This window comes from Pseudophryne corroboree, chromosome 12 (genome assembly GCF_028390025.1).
Source record: "Pseudophryne corroboree isolate aPseCor3 chromosome 12, aPseCor3.hap2, whole genome shotgun sequence".
NCBI classification, from domain to species: Eukaryota; Metazoa; Chordata; class Amphibia; order Anura; family Myobatrachidae; genus Pseudophryne; species Pseudophryne corroboree.
The window spans coordinates 72,373,110-72,396,095 of record NC_086455.1 but is presented as its reverse complement, the minus strand read 5'-3'; the positions used below and the strand labels follow the sequence as shown (position 1 = coordinate 72,396,095).

General features: G+C 48.3%; 1 protein-coding gene across 5 annotated transcripts in view; it reads left to right on the top strand.

Moving 5' to 3' along the window:
- Positions 1–22,986, top strand: part of SPTBN5 (spectrin beta, non-erythrocytic 5) — a 704,607-nt gene that overhangs the window by 292,489 nt on the left and 389,132 nt on the right. For all 5 annotated transcript variants that reach the window (XM_063947637.1, XM_063947638.1, XM_063947639.1 and 2 more), the window contains 2 exons: positions 8,290–8,404; positions 8,762–8,872. In XM_063947637.1, the coding sequence (XP_063803707.1) occupies positions 8,290–8,404; positions 8,762–8,872 (226 nt within the window). The remainder of the gene's footprint in view (positions 1–8,289; positions 8,405–8,761; positions 8,873–22,986) is intronic.

Genomic DNA, 22,986 nt, shown 5'->3' with positions numbered 1-22,986 from the left:
TCAGATTTGGTGGCCACGGCTACAGCCGGGAAATCCACCTTTTTACCTCAAGCTACTCCCCAACAGAAAAAGACACCGACTTTTCAACCGCAGTCCTTTCGTTCCTTTAAAAACAAGAGAGCAAAGGGATATTCATATCTGCCACGAGGCAGAGGAAGGGGGAAGAGACACCAACAGGCAGCTCCTTCCCAGGAACAGAAGCCCTCCCCCGCTTCTACAAAAGCCTCAGCATGACGCTGGGGCTTCTCAAGCGGACTCGGGGGCGGTGGGCGGTCGTCTCAAGCATTTCAGCGCGCAGTGGGCTCACTCGCAGGTAGATCCCTGGATCCTGCAGATAATATCTCAGGGGTACAGGTTGGAACTAGAGACAGATCCGCCTCGCCGTTTCCTGAAGTCTGCTTTACCAACGTCCCCCTCCGAAAGGGAGACGGTTTTGGAAGCCATTCACAAGCTGTACTCTCAGCAGGTGATAGTCAAGGTACCTCTTCTACAACAGGGAAAGGGGTATTATTCCACTCTATTTGTGGTACCGAAGCCGGACGGCTCGGTAAGACCTATTCTAAATCTGAAGTCCTTGAACCTGTACATAAAGAAGTTCAAGTTCAAAATGGAGTCACTCAGAGCAGTGATAGCGAACCTGGAAGAAGGGGACTTTATGGTGTCCTTGGACATCAAGGATGCGTACCTCCACGTTCCAATTTACCCCTCACACCAGGGGTACCTCAGGTTCGTTGTACAAAACTGTCACTATCAGTTTCAGACGCTGCCGTTCGGATTGTCCACGGCACCTCGGGTCTTTACAAAGGTAATGGCCGAGATGATGATTCTTCTTCGAAGAAAAGGCGTATTAATTATCCCATACTTGGACGATCTCCTAATAAGGGCAAGGTCCAGAGAACAGCTAGAGAGGGGATTAGCACTGTCTCAAGAAGTGCTAAAACAGCACGGCTGGATTCTGAATATTCCAAAATCCCAGTTAATGCCGACAACTCGTCTGCTGTTCCTAGGGATGATTCTGGACACGGTTCAGAAAAAGGTTTTTCTCCCGGAGGAAAAAGCCAAGGAGTTGTCCGAGCTTGTCAGGAACCTCCTAAAACCAGGAAAGGTGTCTGTACATCAATGCACAAGAGTCCTGGGAAAAATGGTGGCTTCTTACGAAGCAATTCCATTCGGCAGATTCCATGCACGAATTTTCCAGAGGGATCTGTTAGACAAATGGTCAGGGTCGCATCTTCAGATGCACCAGCGGATAACCCTGTCTCCAAGGACAAGGGTATCTCTTCTGTGGTGGTTGCAGAGTGCTCATCTATTGGAGGGCCGCAGATTCGGCATACAGGATTGGATCCTGGTGACCACGGACGCCAGCCTGAGAGGCTGGGGAGCAGTCACACAAGGAAGAAACTTCCAGGGAGTGTGGACGAGCCTGGAAACGTCTCTTCACATAAACATTCTGGAACTAAGAGCAATCTACAATGCTCTAAGCCAGGCAGAACCTCTGCTTCAAGGAAAACCGGTGTTGATCCAGTCGGACAACATCACGGCAGTCGCCCATGTGAACAGACAGGGCGGCACAAGAAGCAGGAGTGCAATGGCAGAAGCTGCAAGGATTCTTCGCTGGGCAGAGAATCATGTGATAGCACTGTCAGCAGTGTTCATCCCGGGAGTGGACAACTGGGAAGCAGACTTCCTCAGCAGACACGACCTTCACCCGGGAGAGTGGGGACTTCATCCGGAAGTCTTCCACATGCTGGTAACCCGTTGGGAAAGACCAATGGTGGACATGATGGCGTCTCGCCTCAACAAAAAACTGGACAGGTATTGCGCCAGGTCAAGAGATCCGCAGGCAATAGCTGTGGACGCGCTGGTAACGCCTTGGGTGTACCAGTCGGTGTATGTGTTTCCTCCTCTGCCTCTCATACCAAAAGTATTGAGAATTATACGGCAAAGAGGCGTAAGAACGATACTAGTGGTTCCGGATTGGCCAAGAAGGACTTGGTACCCGGAACTTCAAGAGATGATCACGGAAGATCCGTGGCCTCTACCTCTAAGGAGGGACTTGCTTCAGCAGGATCCCTGTCTGTTTCAAGACTTACCGCGGCTGCGTTTGACGGCATGGCGGTTGAACGCCGGATCCTAAAGGAAAAAGGCATGCCGGAAGAAGTCATTCCTACTTTGATTAAAGCAAGGAAGGAAGTAACCGTGCAACACTATCACCGCATTTGGCGAAGATATGTTGCGTGGTGCGAGGATCGGAGTGCTCCGACGGAGGAATTTCAACTGGGTCGATTCCTACATTTCCTGCAATCAGGATTGTCTATGGGTCTCAAATTGGGATCTATTAAGGTTCAAATTTCGGCCCTGTCGATTTTCTTTCAAAAAGAATTGGCTTCAGTTCCTGAAGTCCAGACTTTTGTTAAGGGAGTGCTGCATATACAGCCTCCTGTGGTGCCTCCAGTGGCACCGTGGGATCTCAATGTGGTTTTGGAATTTCTAAAATCTCATTGGTTTGAACCACTAAAAAAGGTGGATTTAAAATATCTCACATGGAAAGTGACCATGTTACTAGCCCTGGCTTCGGCCAGGAGAGTGTCAGAACTGGCAGCTTTATCTTACAAAAGCCCATATCTGATTTTCCATTCGGACAGGGCAGAACTGCGGACTCGTCCGCATTTTCTCCCTAAGGTGGTGTCAGCATTTCATCTGAACCAGCCTATTGTAGTGCCTGCGGCTACAAGTGACTTGGAGGACTCCAAGTTACTGGACGTTGTCAGAGCATTAAAAATATATATTGCAAGGACAGCTGGAGTCAGAAAATCTGACTCGTTGTTTATATTGTATGCACCCAACAAGATGGGTGCTCCTGCGTCTAAGCAGACGATTGCTCGTTGGATCTGTAGCACAATCCAACTTGCACATTCTGTGGCAGGCCTGCCACAGCCTAAATCTGTAAAGGCCCACTCCACAAGGAAGGTGGGCTCATCTTGGGCGGCTGCCCGAGGGGTCTCGGCATTACAACTTTGCCGAGCAGCTACGTGGTCAGGGGAGAACACGTTTGTAAAATTTTACAAATTTGATACTCTGGCTAAGGAGGACCTGGAGTTCTCTCATTCGGTGCTGCAGAGTCATCCGCACTCTCCCGCCCGTTTGGGAGCTTTGGTATAATCCCCATGGTCCTTTCAGGAACCCCAGCATCCACTAGGACGATAGAGAAAATAAGAATTTACTTACCGATAATTCTATTTCTCGGAGTCCGTAGTGGATGCTGGGCGCCCATCCCAAGTGCGGATTATCTGCAATAATTGTACATAGTTATTGTTAACTAATTCGGGTTATTGTTAGGAAGCCATCTTTCAGAGGCTCCTCTGTTATCATACTGTTAACTGGTTTTGATCACAAGTTGTACGGTGTGATTGGTGTGGCTGGTATGAGTCTTACCCGGGATTCAAAATTCCTCCCTTATTGTGTACGCTCGTCCGGGCACAGTACCTAACTGGCTTGGAGGAGGGTCATAGGGGGAGGAGCCAGTGCACACCACCTGATCGGAAAGCTTTACTTTTGTGCCCTGTCTCCTGCGGAGCCGCTATTCCCCATGGTCCTTTCAGGAACCCCAGCATCCACTACGGACTCCGAGAAATAGAATTATCGGTAAGTAAATTCTTATTTTTACACATTACGGCAGACAGTCCCCCTTTTTACACATTACAGCAGGCAGCGTCCCCTTTTTACACATTACAGCAGGCAGCAGCCCCTTTTTACACATTACGGCAGACAGCGTCCCCTTTTTACACATTACAGCAGACAGCGTCCTCCTTTTTACACATTACGGCAGACAGCGTCCCCTTATTGCACATTACTGCAGACAGCGTCCCCCTTATTACACATTACGGCAGACAGCGTCCCCCTTTTTACACATTACGGCAGACAGCGTCCCCCTTTTTACACATTACGGCAGACAGCGACCCCTTTTTACACATTACGGCAGACAGCGTCCCCCTTTTTACACATTACGGCAGCCAGCGTCCTCCTTTTTACACATTACGGCAGACAGCGTCCCCCTTTTTACACATTACGGCAGACAGCTTGCCTTTTTACACATTACGGCAGACAGTCCCCCTTTTTACACATTACAGCAGGCAGCGTCCCCCTTTTTACACATTATGGCAGACAGTCCCCCTTTTTACACATTACGGCAGCCAGCGTCCCCCTTTTTACACATTACAGCAGCCAGCGTCCCCCTTTTTACACATTACGGCAGCCAGTCCCCCTTTTTACACATTGTGGCAGACAGGAGAGAGAGAGAGAGATACTTACCATCTCTCCCCGCTGGCAGTCAGGCTCCTCGTGCAGGCAGATCCATTCCCAGGCAGTGGAGAAGGAGGAGGAGGGAGGGGGACTGGAGCCGCAGCAGCGCTATGTAATTGGTGGAGGCGCCGCTGCAGCAGCCCCCTCTCCTTCCGCATTGGCTGCCCGCCACTGTGAATGCTGGGATGAGGGAACCGCATCCTAGCATTCACAGCAGCGCCGGGCAGCCAATACGGAAAAGGAGAGGGGACTGCTGCAGCGGCGCTACTACCAATGCCATAGCGCTGCTGCGGCTCCATTCCCCCTCCCTCCTCCTCCTTCCCTGCCTCCGGCGCTGCTGCTCTCCTCTAGCGCGGCGCACAGAACAGGCGGCTTGTAATGAGTCAATTTGACTCATTACAAGCCGCTGGTCGTGCGGCCTCAGGGCAACTGCGCTGTGTGCCAGGCACACCTGGCACACAGGTAGTTACGGTGCTGGCAGCTGCTTAAGGCAAATTGGTTTTGCGGATATATCTGTGCATGTTCCAGAGCCGAGTGTAGGCAACTCATTGGCATCACCACTTGCGGATGAAGGGGAATAACTGGGCAATCAGTTGTACTTTATGCACCAAGGACAGATCTGGTCTAGTGTCAGTGTGCACTGATTACAATGATTCCCATTACTATATGACTGTGCATGCGCATATTACTATAACCCATTAACGGCATCGATTGGATGTTGGTAATCAGCCGATAGCGCGTTTAGGTCCCGGTGCTAATTAGTCTTGGTTAGAAGTGGGGTGTGCCCACTCCTTAACTGGTGCCTCACAAGATAGGGGCCCCCAGAGAGGCCGTGGTACTTTGTATCTCCCTCTCCTTCTTGGTGCCTCTGATAATTTGTATCCAGAGATAGCTGTGGTGAGTCCTCTTGTCTTTGGATTCCTGAAAAAGTTCCCTCTGGACTGACGAATTGAAGCTGCAGCTAGAGAATTAGAGGGGGTGATTTATTAACATGATCAGGAGCGGTTCTAGGAATGGGCAAGCAGGGCGGGCGCCCGGGGCGCTGCGGTCTACGGGCGTGGCTGCAGGCGCCCGCTGCCCACCTGCACCCCGCTCCCCGGCTGCAGCAGGCGTGTGGGTGCCCGCTGCAGTCGGCACCACTGTCAGACACTAGTGGTCAATTTACCTCTAGTGTCTGTGTGGCGCTGCTATGGGAGAGATGTCATGACCATAGAGAGGAGCGGGTGGCCAGAGACCGAGGGCCGCGCAGCAGCAGTCGGGAAGCAGGAGCGGGGCTGGTAAGTATAGTGTGTTGTTTTAATTTTTTATTGTGTTTGTAAGTGCCGCTGCTGGGGACACAGCTACTGGAGGCACATCTACTGGGGGCACAGCTATAGGGGGCACAACAACAGTGGGCACAACTGTGGCCACACCCCTTCCCTATGAAGCCACACCCCTATTTTTGGGCGTGCCTTAGGCGCGCACCAACTCTGTTTTACCTGTCGGGGGACACCAAAGGAAACTTTTGCCCTGGGCGCCACAGAGTTTACAACCGGCCCTGAACATGATTCAGACTGCAAATGTGGAACAACCAATCACATATTTTCTATATTTCCTGCAAATTGTTCTGGGTCACTTAAAGCTGAGTGGATTGTATGGGTTACTGCATATTTGCACCATGATAGTAAATTACTCCACTTGGAGCTTTAGGGGTGAATTTAATTAGTAGCGGTATTCAATAAGAGCCCCTTTTATCTCACCTGGTAAATTGGCATTTTAACACATGTTAACCCATAGAATCCGGGATAAGTTTCCAGATCTAGGGGCTAACATGTTTGCGGCACCGACAATGGTCTTGTGTGCCGGTCCGGTCTCATTGAGAGCTGTGAAAGGGGTATGCCGTTTTCACGGGAACAGCTGCATGTTGTTTATTATTAGGTCACACACTAGGTGAGTCCAAATTTATCACTAATTCCTCTCCAGCTCATGTTTTTTTCCACATATCCCTAAAATCTCAGGTGAAGAGGAGAAGAATGAGTGCCAAGGAAGCAGGGATTAGTTTTATATCCCTGGGCTCTCTCTCCTTCCAATTTTATATGATACTGGCAACAGTTACCTCTTCCGCCTTAGTGGCTTTAATTAGACAATTATTTCAGGCACGCAGATAGACAGGATGAATACTGCAACTGCAGCATAAGAAACTGGTGACCCCGATCTTAACCATTTTACTTCAAATCTAAAATCTATCATTCATTGAAAATACCTGTTATGTTTTCTTTTTTTGTTTACAGTCGACATTATTATGACATTTATATGTTCTGTATGTATCCTGTGCACAGACCAAAGCACATTTTAGAGGCATGTAACTGTGGGGGTTATTCAGGTTTGTTAGAGGCAAACCAAAAAAACACACTAATGGGAAAAACCATATGCACTGCAGGTGGGGCAGATGTAACGTGCAGAGAGAGTTAGATTTGGTTGGGTTATATTGTTTCTGTGCAGGGTAAATACTGGCTACTTTATTTTTACACAGCAATTTAGATTTCAGTTTGAATACACCCCACCCAAATCTAAATCTCTCTGCACATGTTACATCTGCCCCACCTATAGTGCAACACGGTTTTGCTCATTAGTGTGCTTTTTTGGTTTACTAACTAATCTGAAAAAAAAGCCCTATATCCTCTCGCCAAAAGTACTTAATTTTCGTCCCGGCTCTGACCTGGCAGAGATCAGCTCTACAGTTATGATAAAATGTGTCTACTTTATGGGACAACTCCTCTGGGAGATCCCAAACGGAAGGTGCAGGGGGAGGAGCATACCTCCCACCTGTCCCTATTTTGTTGGAACATTCACAGTTTTTGGCTACTGGCCAGGCTACCCACCCAAGGGCCATGGTGTCCCCCCGTAAGGCATGGGGAAGATGAGAGGTCATGATGCACAGCATCTAAACACTGCAGAGCAAGGCTGGGGCCAGCACTGGGAACATCCATAGTATGTGGTTTTCTCATACCTGAGCCCAAATGTTGGGCGGTGTGACGTAGTGGCAGAATTAGCATCACTTCAGCCCTGACCTCCCATCAATGCCAATGTTCACACTGTACAGCAGGGAGCGTGGCCAAATGTGCTATAATAAGTACAGGGTGTGTGATGCACACATGTCCCCGGGTCCAGGGACCCCACAGCGCATACCATGTACCCAATAAAAATAGTTATCTCTCCACCAGCACCGCAGGTTCCACTAGGCATAAGCGTCATGTTTCCGGAGATCTGCTTATGAGCAGTAGACTCTTGAAAGTGCCAGAGTCTATTGTGGAAAAAGCCGGTGAGATAGTTGGGGGCTCGCACGGGGGCTGCACACACAATAGTCCCAGTGTCCATGACTAATTTAAGCCATAACTGATGCTAAACCGAGCAGTATCGTAAGAGTAAAACGGAAAAGTCTTATGTATGTAGAGGGGAACTTCTAAAGTGGTTAGAGCATGAACTTTGATGTAATATTTGCTTCTTTGGGTTTTTCCACCTGACCATAAACAAAGGTGCATTACTACTCTACAAATATGTACTAAGAAGTAGGTGTGTACCTGAAGTGTTCTCAGCAATGAGCGCACTACAGCCTGATATACATGCAGGGAACACTGGCCAATCTCAATTCCATGTCACCATTTTGAATTTGTATTTTAGAGAGAATTGGGAAATTGCTATAATTGTCACTTTTGTGTCCACATTTGGGCAGTTTTTGGTGTTTCATATATTTCTAGTGTTTTGAAGCTGTTACTCTGGTAAGGAACTGCTGCAAACAAGTTTAATCTTTAAATGTTTCCAAAACAGTATTTTTGGAATATCTGTATTTGTTTTGACTTCACTGAAAGTTCTGGCTATCTATGTGTGTCACTGCGGCAGTACATACAGAATCCAGGTCTGGCGCACAGGGTGCTTATTGTCTTTATAATCAAACCCCCAAACTGAATATACTACATTACTGTATTCTTACTTTACCTTATTTTGTAGAGCATCATGGGAAGAACTTCAGCAACTAACTAAAGATAGAAGGAGACGTCTTCGAGATGCTGAAGCTGTACATAAATGTTACTGGGACCTAAAGGAAGCACTCTCGCAAATTGAGGTAAACCTAAGACAGTATTCCAGGATAAGTATAGTATGTTAGACATTTATCTGTAAATATGTGTGGCCATACCAGACAATCCGACAATTGACCCTTCTGGCATTTGCCAGTTGGCAAGTTTGGCCTTGGGTAAGAAGATGAAAAGCTCTTAACACTGAGTTGCTATTGGTGATTGTTGAGTTTTAATCATTTATATTCCACATATCAAAGTTGACCTTAGAAGGTTTTCTTTTTGTTCCATAAAAAAAGTTTAGGTGACTTATATTGCTTATAAAGAGTTCAGTAATATACAATATATTATAAAGTGGTTATTTGATATCTTGTTATAAGTGTTGTTTTTCTTTAATTGCCTGGCAGGAAAAATCCCAAAGCATTCCCGATGACATTGCCAAAGACCTCAGTGGAGTCCAGTCCCAGCTGCGTAAACACAAGGCCCTGGAACATGAGTTGTCTGGGAATGAGCAGCAGGTAAACGATTCATTACTGGGCATGTCTGAGGAACATACGTGGCGATCATACCAGCGCTGCCTGCTACACATGACCCTCACTACACCCAATGGCTGATGTGGTACAGCTGTCTCTAGCATTCACAATTAGCCTTGCCACATGTCAGCAGAGGACTTCCATCATGCGATGATCACACTAAGCATGTAAAATAAGGGAGATAAGGAAGTGTAGGGGTTAAACATGCTGACTGAGTAACCGAGAACATTGCTCAAACCTTGCTTCATTCAAATCCCTTTTTCAACTCCAGCTAACTTTAACAATTCACTTTGTCTCAATGTGTTATAGGCAGCAAATACAGATTTGTACAGCCAAGTGGGCAAGATAACTGTGCCCACTTCTGAGTAAAACTATTTATACTATAGTATAATAATTTTTACATTTTACTTGGAGAAAGACTGGAATAGTGCATCTCCATATTTATTACAGGGAAAAGTGATGAAAACTATTTTTTCCTTTCTCTTACGCCCTAGAGGATACTGGGGTCCATTTAGAACCATGGGGTATAGACGGGTCCACTAGGAGCCATGGTCACTTTAAGAATTTGATAGTGTGGGCTGGCTCCTCCCTCTAGGTCCCTCCTACCAAACTCGGTTTAGAAAACGTGCCTGGAGGAGCCGGTCACGCTGAAGGAAGCACCCGCTGACGGGACACTGAGCTCCTGAGGGAACTGTTTGCAAGCCCCACCATGGTGAGCGTACATTACCGCAGCATGCCGCCACCCCTAACAGAGCCAGAAGAATGAAGAGTGGTGAGTACTGAGCTGGCGTCCCGGTTAGCGGGGCACTGGCCATTATAGCGGCATGAGGGTACAGAGACGCACGGCTTCTAAACGGGGCGGAATGCGTCTCCAGACACAGTACACAACTGCGTCTCAGTACACTGTACACGGTACCCATACTGACAACACAGCCTTAAAACGGTTTCTGTCCATTTTAAGCACCAAATTCCTCGGCTAGTATAAAAAAGCGGGAAGGGCGCGCACCATTGAAGGGGCGGGGCTTCACTATGAGAGGATCCAGCAGCTCACCTGCGCCATTTTCCCTCTGCAGTGGACACAGACGCTGACTAACAGGAATGCGCAGATCCTCCAATGTGACTCCAAATTACCTCAGCGGTACCAGGGGTTCATAGCAGGTGGGGAGCGATTACTAGTGTACTAAGGGGGTCATTCCGAGTTGATCGCACGTAGCAACTTTTTGCTGCTCGTGCGATCAACCTGACGCCGCCTATGGGGGGAGTGTATTTTAGCATAGCAGGGCTGCGATTGCTTGTGCAACCCTGCTATGCTAAAAAAGTTTCAAGTAAAACAAGACCAGGGCTGCAGTTACTCACCCAGTGCGAGGGATCCAGCGATGAAGGTCCCGGTCCAGACATCAGACATCCGCCCTCCAAACGCCTGGATCCGCCTGCGTTGGACTCACCACGCCTGGAAAACGGTGAGTATCCGCCCCGGAACGCCTCCCGCCTGTCCTTCTTCTTGCGATTGCTGCTGCAATCACATTTCTCGCTGGCGGCGGCGTTGCCCGGCGACGATCGTCGCCAGCAATGACGCGCGATTGCGCAGTGCGTCCGCTGCGCATGCGCATTTCCGACCTATTTGCACCGCAGCGAAGAACCGCTGCATGCGAACGGGTCGGAATGACCCTCTAAGTCCCCTATCAGGGTACTTAGTCTGCGACCCGGCAAAGCTTGGCATTAGCGGTAAGGGCGCTGTGGGGGCTGGCTCCAAACAACTCTGTGTCTCCCTGAAGGGCTCTTTGTGGGTTAATTGTGCTTAACCTTTTCCTGTGTGTGTGTGCTGTCACATTTACATTTATGTCAGGCAAAGAGTGTGTTTCTTGTTCCTCTTCACTAGGGGGCTCACTACTGGGTACTCAGGGTTCACAGATTAGCAGGACTGAACCAGAGTGGGTTAATTCTCTGAAAGGAGTGATTTCCACTCTTTCTACAAAATTGTCCCCTAATGAGAAAGAGACGCAATACTTAAAAAAAATGTGGATGAGTTTATGATAGGAGACTCAGTCCCCAAAACAGCGTCTCCATCCCCTCCCATTTGTCCGCAAAAGCGATCTCTGGCCCATATCCTGCAGTCTGACTCTGATGCTGAAGGGTCAGACTTTTGGAGGAGGGTGAGGTAGACTTGGAGGGAGAAGGGATGCGGCTCCGTCACAGGGTATAGAGGCTCTTATAGAAGCTATCAGACATGTTCTGCATATTCCTGATAAGGTGTCAGAGTGTGAGGAATCTTATTTTAATGTAAAAAATAAGTCCTCAGTCACTTTTCCTGTGTCAATGGAATTGAATACCCTGTTTGAAGAACCGTGGGTTAATCCTGATAAGAAATTTCAGATCCCTAAAAGGTTAATCTCATCTTTTCCCTTTCCTCTGGTGGATAGGAAAAAATGGGAAAATCCACCGATAGTGGACGCATCAGTCTCTAGGCTGTCACGAAAAATTGTATTGCCTGTTCCTGGTGCAGCCTCCCTAAAATACACGGCTGATCGTAAAATTGAGACTACGCTCAAATCATTGTACACAGCTGCTGGGTTGGCCCAAAGACCCACTATTGCATGTGCATGAATCACAAAAGCCATTGCAAAATGGTCAGATAACCTAATTGAGGGGTTAGATTCCTTGTCTAGGGGGGATGCTGTTTTACTCCTGCAGCATATACAGGACTCTGCGAACTTTATGGTGGAAGCCATAAAAGAGATAGGCTTACTTAACGCACTCACCACTGCTATGGCAGTGTCGGCACGCAGGGGCTTGTGGCTACGCCAGTGGACTGCTGACGTGGACTCCAGGAAAGGCGTGGAAAGCCTACCATTCACAGGAGAGGCCTTGTTTGGAGATGAACTAGACAAATGGATCTCCACAGCTACTGCGGGTAAGTCTACGTATCTTCCTTCCGCAGCCCCCCCAACCAAGAAGACATATTCAGTTTCTAAGTTGCACTCCTTTCGGACGGCCAAGATCAAAGGCAAATCCAGAGGTGCTTCTACGTCCTCCAGCGGCGCAAGAGGTAAACCACGCAAGCCAGCAACTGCAGGTGCTCAGGAACAGAGCTCAGGCTCGGCTTACTCAAAGACTTTAGCATGACGGTGGACCGCAATGCCTGGAAGGCTGTCAGGTGGGAGCCCGACTACAATTCTTCAGTCAGATCTGGTCAAGTTCGTGCCAGGATCCCTGGATCATAAATCTTATTTCCCAGGGCTACAGACTGGAGTTCCAAAAGCTCCCACCTCACAGATTCTTCAAATCACGCTTGCCAGTTTCACAAGAGGCAAGTATAACTTTACAGCATGCCATCTAAAAACTGATACAGACTCAGGTCATTGTTCCAATTCCACCTCATCTGCTCAACAAGGGGTACTACTCCAACTTGTTTGTAGTAACGAAAAACCAGACGGTTCGGTAAGACCGATTCTGAACCTCAAGTCTATGAACCTTACGAGTGTTCAAATTCAAGATGGAGTCTCTGAGAGCAGTAATCTCAGGTCTGGAGGAGAGAGAATTCCTAGTGTCTCTGTATATCAAGGATGCGTACCTTCACATTCCAATCTGGCCGCCTCATCAGGCTTATCTACAGTTTGCACTGCAGGACTGTCACTACCAGTTCCAGGTCTGCCCCAAGGGCTCTCCATGGCACCGAGGGTGTTCACCAATGTGATGGCAGAGATGATGTTTCTACTCCGCAAACAGGGAATGAACATAATTCCGTACCTGGACGACCTCCTGATAAAAGCACCGTCCAGGAAAAGGTTGCTGGACAGCATTGGTCTCTCAACCAAACTCCTCCAGGATCACGGGTGGATTCTGAACCTTCCGAAATCTCACCTAGAGCCAACAAGGAGGCTCCCATTCCTGGGAATGATACTGGACACAGAGTCGCAAAAAGTGTTCCTTCCGTTGGAAAAGGCATTGATGATCCAGTCGATGGTTCGGGACGTCCTGATGCCAACCCGGGTGTCGGTGCATCTGTGCATTTGCCTTCTGGGGGAAATGGTGGCCTCTTACGAGGCTCTTCAATATGGAAGGTTTCACGCAAGACTGTTCCAGTTCGATCTGTTGTACAAGTGGTCTGGATCGCATCTTCACATGCACCAGAGGATCTGTCTGTCACCAAAAGCCAGGATCTCCCTGCTGTGGGGGTTACAGGCTTCTCACCTCGTCGAAGGTCAGAGGTTCGGGATTCAGAACTGGATTCTGTTAACCACAGACACAAGCCTCAGAGGTTGGGGAGCAGTCACTCAGGGGGTGCAGTTTCAAGGAAGATGGTCAAGTCAGGAAGTCATCCTTCCAATCAACATTCTGGAACTCAGGGCCATATACAACGCCCTTCTGCAGGCCTCTCATCTTCAAGATCGGGCCATTCAGGTACAGTCGGACAATGTGATGGCAGTGACGTACATAAATCGACAGGGCGCAATGAAAAGCAGAGCAGCGATGTCAGAGGTGTCAAGAATTCTCCTCTGGGCAGAAAGAAACCCTGCGCCGTTGTCAGCGGTCTTCAGTCCAGGAGTAGACAACTGGGAAGCAGACTTCCTCAGCAGACACGACCTGCACCCGGGGGAGTGGGGCCTTCACTCGGAAGTGTTCAGGTGCTTGACAAGTCGATGGGGATATCCACAGATCGACATGGCCTCTCAGCTCAACAAGAAGCTCAAGCGGTATTGTTCCAAGTTGAGAGACCCACAGGCGTTGGCGGTAGACGCCCTGACGACTCCATGGGTCTATCAGATGGTATACGTGTTTCCTTCACTTCCTCTGATCCCAAGAATTCTAAAGAGAATAAAAAGGAGAAAGGTTCAAGCAATTCTCATTGCTCCGGACTGGCCAAGAAGGGCCTGGTATGCGGACCTTCTGGAGATGCTCCTCGAAGATCCGTGGCCTCTGCCTCTTCGCGAGGATCTTCTTCAACAGGGCCCATTCGTCTATCAGGACTTACCACAGCTACGTTTGACGGCATGGAAGTTGAACGTCTGATTCTAGCCAGGAGAGGGATCCCTAACAAGGTTATCCCTACTATAACCCAAGCCAGGAAGGGGGTAACGTCTAAGCATTACCATTGTTTTTGGAAGAAATACGTCTCTTGGTGTGAGAGCAGAAATTATTCTGCGGTGGAATTTCATCAGGGACGTTTCCTGCTTTTTCTGCAGGCAGGTGTGGATGTGGGCCTGCGTCTGGGCGCCTTTAAAATGTCCAGATTTCGGCCTTGTCCATTTTCTTTTAGAAACAATTGGCTTCTCTTCCTGAGGTCCAGACATTCTTGAAAAGTGTTCTGCACATCCTACCTCCCTTTGTGTCTCCCACGGCACCTTGGGATCTCAACGTGGTGCTGCAGTTCCTCCAAGCAGACTGGTTTGAACCGTTACAGGAGGTGGACGGAAAATATCTTACGTGGGACCGTCACACTGTTGGCCTTGGTTTCAGCAAGACGTGTGTCGGAGTTGGGGGCTTTGTCTCATAAAAGTCCCTATTTAATTTTCCATGAGGACAGAGCTGAACTCCAAACTCGTCAGCAATTTCTTCCTAAAGTGGTGTCCGCTTTTCATATCAACCAACCTATTGTGGTTCCGGTTGTCACCAACACCTTGCTACTTCAGAGTCTTTGGATGTTGTGAGGGCTTTGAAGGTGTATGTGAAAAGAACAGCTCGTTGTAGAAAAACGGACTCGCTGTTTGTTCTTTATGATTCCAATAAGATTGGGTGTCCTGCATCAAAGCAGACAATTGCACGCTGGATCAGACGTACTATCCAGCATGCTTATTCCACGCAAGTTTGCCATGTCCAAAATCGGTGGGTTCTTCCTGGGCGGCTGCCCGGGGTGTCTCGGCTTTACAGCTCTGCCAAGCAGCTGCTTGGTCAGGTTCAAACACGTTTGCTAAGTTCTACAAGTTCAATACTTTGGCCTCTGAGGACCTTCAGTTTGGTCAATCAGTTCTGCAGGAACCTCAGCACTCTCCCACCCGGTTTGGGAGCTTTGGTACATCCCCATGGTACTAAATGGAACCCAGTATCCTCTAGGATGTAAGATAAAATAGGATTTTAATTACCTACTGGTAAATCCTTTTCTCGTAGTCCGTAGAGGATACTGGGCGCCCGCCCAGTGCTTCGTTCTTCCTGCATTGTTACTTGGTTAAGTAATGTTGGTTCAGCCGTTGCTATTCCTGTTTTAAGTTTGGTTAGCATGGTTTTCCTCTTGTTGTGTGTGCTGGTTCAAAATCTCGCCACTATCCTTATCTATCCTTCTCTCAAAGTATGTCCGTCTCCTCGGGCACAGTTTCCTAGACTGAGTCTGGCAGGAGGGGCATAGAGGGAGGAGCCAGCACACACTATCAAATTCTTAAAGTGCCCATAGCTCCTAGTGAACCCGTCTATACCCCATGGTACTAATTGGACCCCAGTATCCTCTACGGACTACGAGAAAAGGATTTACCGAAAGGTAATTCAAATCCTGTTTTTGACATGTCAGATTCCCACAGCCCCATAGATCGCATTGGGGGCCCCACAGGAATGATATTTATAGAGTAGATGAGTCAATGGGGTCCATTTTTCAATGCTTGCATTTGCAATTCGATCTGGGCACGATATTGGCACCTAGGAACGCATTGCTGAATGCGATCATATCAGGTGAATGTATCATCCGGCACATACAGGGGCTCTGAAAGGAGCCCATCCCTGCGATGTGCCGAGTGCAGTGACGGGGCTTCTGAGCATGTCAGAAGCGGTCAATCTAACCACCATACACAGCGTCCATTCCTCGTGGAGGGTTCCTGAGAAACCCTGCCGGAACTACATCCTGCTCTATAGGCTACAATAGACTATCGCTGTGTGAAGATGGCGGTAGCTGAGAATGCTTTGCATTCCTGATATTGGTAAATTGGGCAGTATTGTATCCCCCATAGAAACCTATGGGGTATGTGGCGGCGGGCAGCAATAGAGGGATCACAGCAGATATCTGCTGCAGTCCATCCTTCATACATTCAGGGGATACTTAATATTTGTGGCTACCCCCGGAAAATGGGTGTTTTGGGGGAAATAGGCACAAATATTATTTGATAAAAGGGCCCATATGGTCTCTTCCTGTGTTCTCATGGAGTGCTTCACTGTCACGCGTCCCTTAGTCCTGATCTGCACATGCGCTGTGGATGATTAGCGCCTCTTTGGGACCGTTTTGTAGTTGATGAATTGTCCCGGTGTGAGGTTTACATTAAATAAGGCGAAAAACCCCAATAACTTTGTATCACTTTTAGGATTCTTTACTAAATAGACCCCGTAGTAAGATGAGAACAACATGTAAGATATTATTAGACATATTTAATGATTCTGTAGGGAAATCCAGATATTTTCTTCACATGGTTTTGTTTCTAAGTAACTGGGATTGAAAAGAATGGCTTGTCATCCTGCCTTACTTCTGCTGACATTGTGCGTGTTGTGTTTGGAGAGTTTTATTCAGCAACTAAATACATTATAGGCATGGAAAACACCCAACCGTAGTTAATCTGGCAGGCACCAATCCGCCTGAAAATGCCATCTCCCATTATAATGATGTTTGAATGAGTCATTGTATTTTTATTTCAACAAGAAATACGGAAAACAGCACCATGCTATTTCTGTATTATATAAAATATTTAAAACCTATCACCTACTATACACAGAGCAGACTGCCGTTCAGTCTTGGGAAATGCTTGTTACATATCTGAAAATAATGTCATTGCCCTGAAGCTGTCTTATAGGGTTGGGTTTGATATGCTGGCGTTTTGGATGCCGGCGGTCAGAATACTGACCGCAGCATCCCGATGATCGGAATCCCGACAGCAGAAGATAAGTATTCTTACCTTTTACACCCTGGCCCCCTAACCCACCCTCCCCGCAGCCTAAAGCTAACCCCCTCTCCCTGCAACCTAACCATAACCCTCCCCAGTGGCGCCTAAACCTAATCGTGCCCTCCTTCCCATAGCCTAAACCTAACCCTCCCCACCACAGCCTAACCCTCCCTGGGGGGGTTCGTAAACCTAAATGCCCCCCCTTTGCCTAAACCTTCCCCCCCAGGGGCAGCCTAACCCTAACCCTCCCCCTGCAGCCTAAACCTAACCCTCTCCTCCCCGCAGCCTTACCCTCCCCAGTGGCGCCTAAGTCTAACCCACCCCCCCTTTCCCCAAAGCCTAAACCTAACCCTACCTGGGGGGAAGGGGGGTGTTCCTAAACCTTACCCCCCCTTCTCGCAACCTAAACCCCCCCACCCCCATGGGGGGGCAGCCTAAACCCCCCTTCCCGGGGGTAGACAGCCTAACCCCCTTCCCCAGCTGCCGTGATTCTGGCACCAGGATGGTGACCCTATCCATGATGCCGGTGTTGGCATTCCGAATAGTGTCACGATTCTGGCGTTGTTATTCTGACTGCCGGTATTCCAACAGCTGGGATCATGACTGGTTCCAGTTTTATGGCATAGAAAACAGATCCTTTCATGTGTTACCTTGGCTGAAACTCGCTGTTCTACACTTTTTGTATACCAGTGATGGGCAGCGTGATAAACTCCATGGTCCACATTGGCCACCCTTTACTCGTGGTCAGGATCATGATGGTCAGAATCCCGAAACCCACAATGCCAATGGATGCCCATAGTGAGTATTAGGGTTAAAGTTAGTTTTAGGATTAGGGTTAGGCACTAGGAGGAGGGTACAGGTGCATACACACAGTGCGACGGTGTGTCGCGGCCGATACTGGTTATATTGTGCCCGGATGCATGTAGTCCGTATCAGCCATGCCTGCACCCACTGTATTTTCTTGCAATGCCGTTACCGTGGCACCGTGTGTATGCACCTTTAGGATTTGGATGTGGGAGGGGGCTTAGGTTTGGGATGTTAAGATGCTGAGGGAGGGGGGGGGGGGGGAGTTATGGCTAGGTTTATAATACTCACAGTAATCCGTCAGTATTGTGAGTGTCAGTATTCTGCCCGCCGGTATTTTGGTATCTACCTTCAAAAGAGTCACACATTAACCTTATACTCAGTAATAATTAAAAGCAATACAAGATAATGAGGGGTGTAGATCATTCAGTAGACCAGTAGATTAGGTCAACAGTGCACATGGCCGACAGGGCCAATTGGTCAACATGTAAAAGGTAGACACCTGAAAAGGTAAGCAGTTACAAAAGTTGACACAGTGAAGTTGTCGACGTGGAAATGGTCGAAAGAAAAATGGTCAACACAAGTGGTTGGTTTTTTAAAATTTTTGGGTGTCATATTGTTTGTTTAACCATGTAAAATCCAAATTAGTGGAGAACGTGTACCCTCGTAGGCTCGCTTCACTTACCATGCCTCGGGTGCACGGATGGTAAAGTATGAAAAAGTTTAAAAAAATCTAAACGGCTTGTGTCGACCATATGTGTGTTTACCATTGTCATGTCAGCAATTTGAACCTGTCTGCCTTTTACATGTTGACATTTTGACCATGTCAACCTTTTGTACATGTCGATCATATGGGGTCGAGCTGCTGACTGTCTACTAGGGAGGCCAATCCCGGGCCGTTTTTCCAGTCCCGGGGATCGGGATTGAAAAATGCTCAATCCCGGGATTGTACTGCACTTCATTAACCCCCGTTTCAAGTTCATAATTAAAAAATAAAATAAGAAAAAAGATAATTTATATATATATATATATATATATATATATATATATATATATATATATATATATATATATATATATATATATATATATACTGCTCAGAAAAATAAAGGGAACACTAAAATAACACATCCTAGATCTGAATGAATTAAATATTCTTATTTAATACTTTGTTCTTTACATAGTTGAATGTGCTGACAACAAAATCACACAAAAATTATCAATGGAAATCAAATTTATTAACCCATGGAGGTCTGGATTTGGAGTCGCACTCAAAATTAAAGTGGAAAAACACACTACAGGCTGATCCAACTTTGATGTAATGTCCTTAAAACAAGTCAAAATGAGGCTCAGTAGTGTGTGTGGCCTCCACGTGCCTGTATGACCTCCCTACAACGCCTGGGCATGCTCCTGATGAGGTGGCGGATGGTCTCCTGAGGGATCTCCTCCCAGACCTGGACTAAAGCATCCGCCAACTCTTGGACAGTCTGTGGTGCAACGTGGCGTTGGTGGATGGAGCGAGACATGATGTCCCAGATGTGCTCAATTGGATTCAGGTCTGGGGAACGGGCGGGCCAGTCCATAGCATCAATGCCTTCGTCTTGCAGGAACTGCTGACACACTCCAGCCACATGAGGTCTAGCATTGTCTTGCATTAGGAGGAACCCAGGGCCAACCGCACCAGCATATGGTCTCACAAGGGGTCTGAGGATCTCATCTCGGTACCTAATGGCAGTCAGGCTACCTCTGGCGAACACATGGAGGGCTGTGCGGCCCCCCAAAGAAATGCCACCCCACACCATTACTGACCCACTGCCAAACCGGTCATGCTGGAGGATGTTGCAGACAGCAGCACGTTCTCCTTGGCGTCTCCAGACTCTGTCACGTCTGTCACATGTGCTCAGTGAGAACCTGCTTTCATCTGTGAAGAGCACAGGGCGCCAGTGGCAAATTTGCCAATCTTGGTGTTCTCTGGCAAATGCCAAACGTTCTGCACGGTGTTGGACTGTAAGCACAACCCCCACCTGTGGACGTTGGGCCCTTATACCACCCTCATGGAGTCTGTTTCTGATCGTTTGAGTAGACACATGCACATTTGTGGCTTGCTGGAGGTAATTTTGCAGGGCTCTGGCAGTGCTCCTCCTGTTCCTCCTTGCACAAAGGCGGAGGTAGCGGTCCTGCTGCTGGGTTGTTGCCCTCCTACGGCCTCCTCCACATCTCCTGATATACTGGCCTGTCTCCTGGTAGCGCTTTCATGCTCTGGACACTACGCTGACAGACACAGCAAACCTTCTTGCCACAGCTCGCATTGATGTGCCATCCTGGATGAGCTGCACTACCTGAGCCACTTGTGTGGGTTGTAGACTCCGTCTCATGCTACCACTAGAGTGAAAGCACCGCCAGCTTTCAAAAGTGACCAAAACATCAGCCAGAAAGCATAGGAGCTGAGAAGTGGTCTGTGGTTACCACCTGCAGAATAACTCCTTTATTGGGGTGTCTTGCTAATTGCCTATAATTTCCACCTGTTGTCTATTCCATTTGCACAACAGCATGTGAAATTGATTGTCAATCAGTGTTGCTTCCTAAGTGGACAGTTTGATTTCCCAGAAGTGTGATTGACTTGGAGTTACATTGTGTTGTTTAAGTGTTCCCTTTATTTTTTTGAGCAGTGTATATACGGTACATACAGCCCGGCACTCTGCTTCAGGGAATAAAGTGTCCCGATGCCCTCAGTGATGGAAGCAATGGGATAAATGAATGCTGTGGCACTCTGAGTCGTTTAAACATCAAAGGTGTACTGAAAAAATCATGATGTGATTTTTCCAATACACCTTTGATGTTTAAAAGACTCAGAGTGCTGCAGCATTAATTAATTCTATATATATATAGATATATATAATACTCACTATGGAGTAGAGGGGTCACTGAGGTCCAGAGGCAGGCAGCAGAGCAGCGCAGCGTGGGTATCACTCACAGTCCACCTGCTTTAGAGTCCTCTTTACTTTAAAATGATGGAGGAGGGCTGGCTGGCTGGCAGGCAGGCGCATTGGAGGGCGGATGTGGCAGAAGGAGCGGCCATGGCTGGTAATGGGCTGTGCAGCGTGACCTCGCTGACGTCACGCCGCACACAGCAGGGCAGCCGGGGCCAGGCAGCGTCTGAGGCTGAGCCGAGCGCTAGTGATCAGCGGCGCTGCCCTGTCAAGAATCAATAGTGTGCATGCGCACGTGAATCCCGGGATTGAAGGCTCCAATCCCGGGATTCAAATCCCGGCATATTTGGCCCCAAATCACGGGATCCCGCTGATCCCGATCCCGGGATTGGCCACCCTACTGTCTACCTATTCACGGTCGACCTATTATGAGGATACCGATATGAGCAGGCTTCTTAAACAAGTGTTTCAAAATATAATATAACAAATATGATAATAAAGCAGGAGGGTTCTGGGAAGCTTCACGTGACAACCAGACATGCCTAGAGTGGCTGGGGGGAGTGGGTACTAATTACACGGGCTCAGCCTTGTTGGAGAGGCCTGGTGGGGACCCGGATCAGCTGCTAAGGGGGACATTGGCCACTCTGTGTAGTAAACAAGTTATTTGCTCTTTCACAAATTATGGGCCAGATGTAATGCCGTCCTAGTTTGTCGGAGGGGCAGGTTGACAGCCAAACTCAGATGATTTATTTTTTTTAAAGCGGCAATCATTTACAAGGCAAAACCATGCCTTGCAAATGATTGACACTTTAAAAAAAAACATCTGAGTTCTACCGGCAACCCGCACCTCTGGACAACTCGGATGGCATTAGACCTGGCCCCATATGTGATACTGTCAAGCTGTTACTGTATGTTAAAAAAAAAAAAAAGCCACACAAAAACTTCAATATGACCAATTATATCCTCCAATCATAATACGGTCTTAATCTCCCACAGTATATTCCTCTAATTAACAGCGTGAAGTAGTTCTCTAGTCAAATAGAAAATATCCATGGTCACATTACTACTGTACGTGACCAAAAAGGGCAAACACTATTTTTAAGGAGCAGTGCAGGCCGAACAAGTGCTGTAAATGGCCCATAAACATTGCAATCTAATTTTGGTGCCTGAAGGTCACAAGCAACTGAAGCTTGGAATCAAATTATATTTGCCACCCTTAAAGACCATTGCTATAATCAGGGCCGGCTCCAGGCCTACTAGCACCCTGAGCGAGAAAATGTAAAAGTGCCCCCCCCCCCCCATGCGCGCGCCGAAGGCGCGCGCGCTCCTGGAAAAGTGGGCGTGGCCTCTTGAAAAGTGGGCGTGGTCTCGTCCCCCAGCAGTGCCAGCTACACATGACATGCCCTCCAGCAGTGCCAGCTACACGTGCTAGTGTTCACTTTTTAGGGCAGGTTGCTGATCACAGGGAGGGCACATTTTTAAGTTAGGTGGGCAAAATGATGTACATACTGTAATGCTGCTTGTTCCCATTTCCACACGCTAAAGTATGGACAGTGCGCGCCGAAGGCGCGCAGCAAAAATTTAGGGGAGTTACTTCGTGGGGAAGGTGCGTAGCCACATTATAGTGGCAATTCACATTACACCACACAGTAGTGCAGCTAATACACATTGCACCAGGTAGAACCTCCTATAAGAGCACGTTAGACACATTGCGCCAGGTAGAGCACTGAGACACACTGCCCAGCCACAGACGCCTAGCGGGAACACTACATGATATGCCCCCCAGCAGTGCCAGCTACACATGACATGCCCCCCAGCAGTGCCAGCTACACGTGACATGCCCCCCAGCAGTGCCAGCTACATAAATGGCCACACAGTTCCAGATGGATAAATGCCCCCACAGCGCAGATATGCCCCCACAGTGCCACATACATTAATGCCCTCACAGTGCAAGATATGCCCCCACAGTGCAAGAAATGTCCCCACAGTGCAAGAAATGCCCCCACAGTGCAAGAAATGCCCCCACGGTGCCAGATACATAAATGCCCCCACGGTGCCAGATACATAAATGCCCCCACGGTGCCAGATACATAAATGCCCCCACGGTGCCAGATACATAAATGCCCCCACGGTGCCTGATACATAAATGCCCCCACGGTGCCTGATACATAAATGCCCCCACGGTGCCTGATACATAAATGCCCCCACGGTGCCAGATACATAAATGCCCCCACGGTGCCAGATACATAAATGTCCCCACGGTGCCTGATACATAAATGCCCCCACGGTGCCAGATACATAAATGCCCCCACGGTGCCAGATACATAAATGCCCCCACGGTGCCAGATACATAAATGCCCCCACGGTGCCAGATACATAAATGCCCCCACGGTGCCTGATACATAAATGCCCCCACGGTGCATGATACATAAATGCCCCCACGGTGCCTGATACATAAATGCCCCCACGGTGCCTGATACATAAATGCCCCCACGGTGCCTGATACATAAAT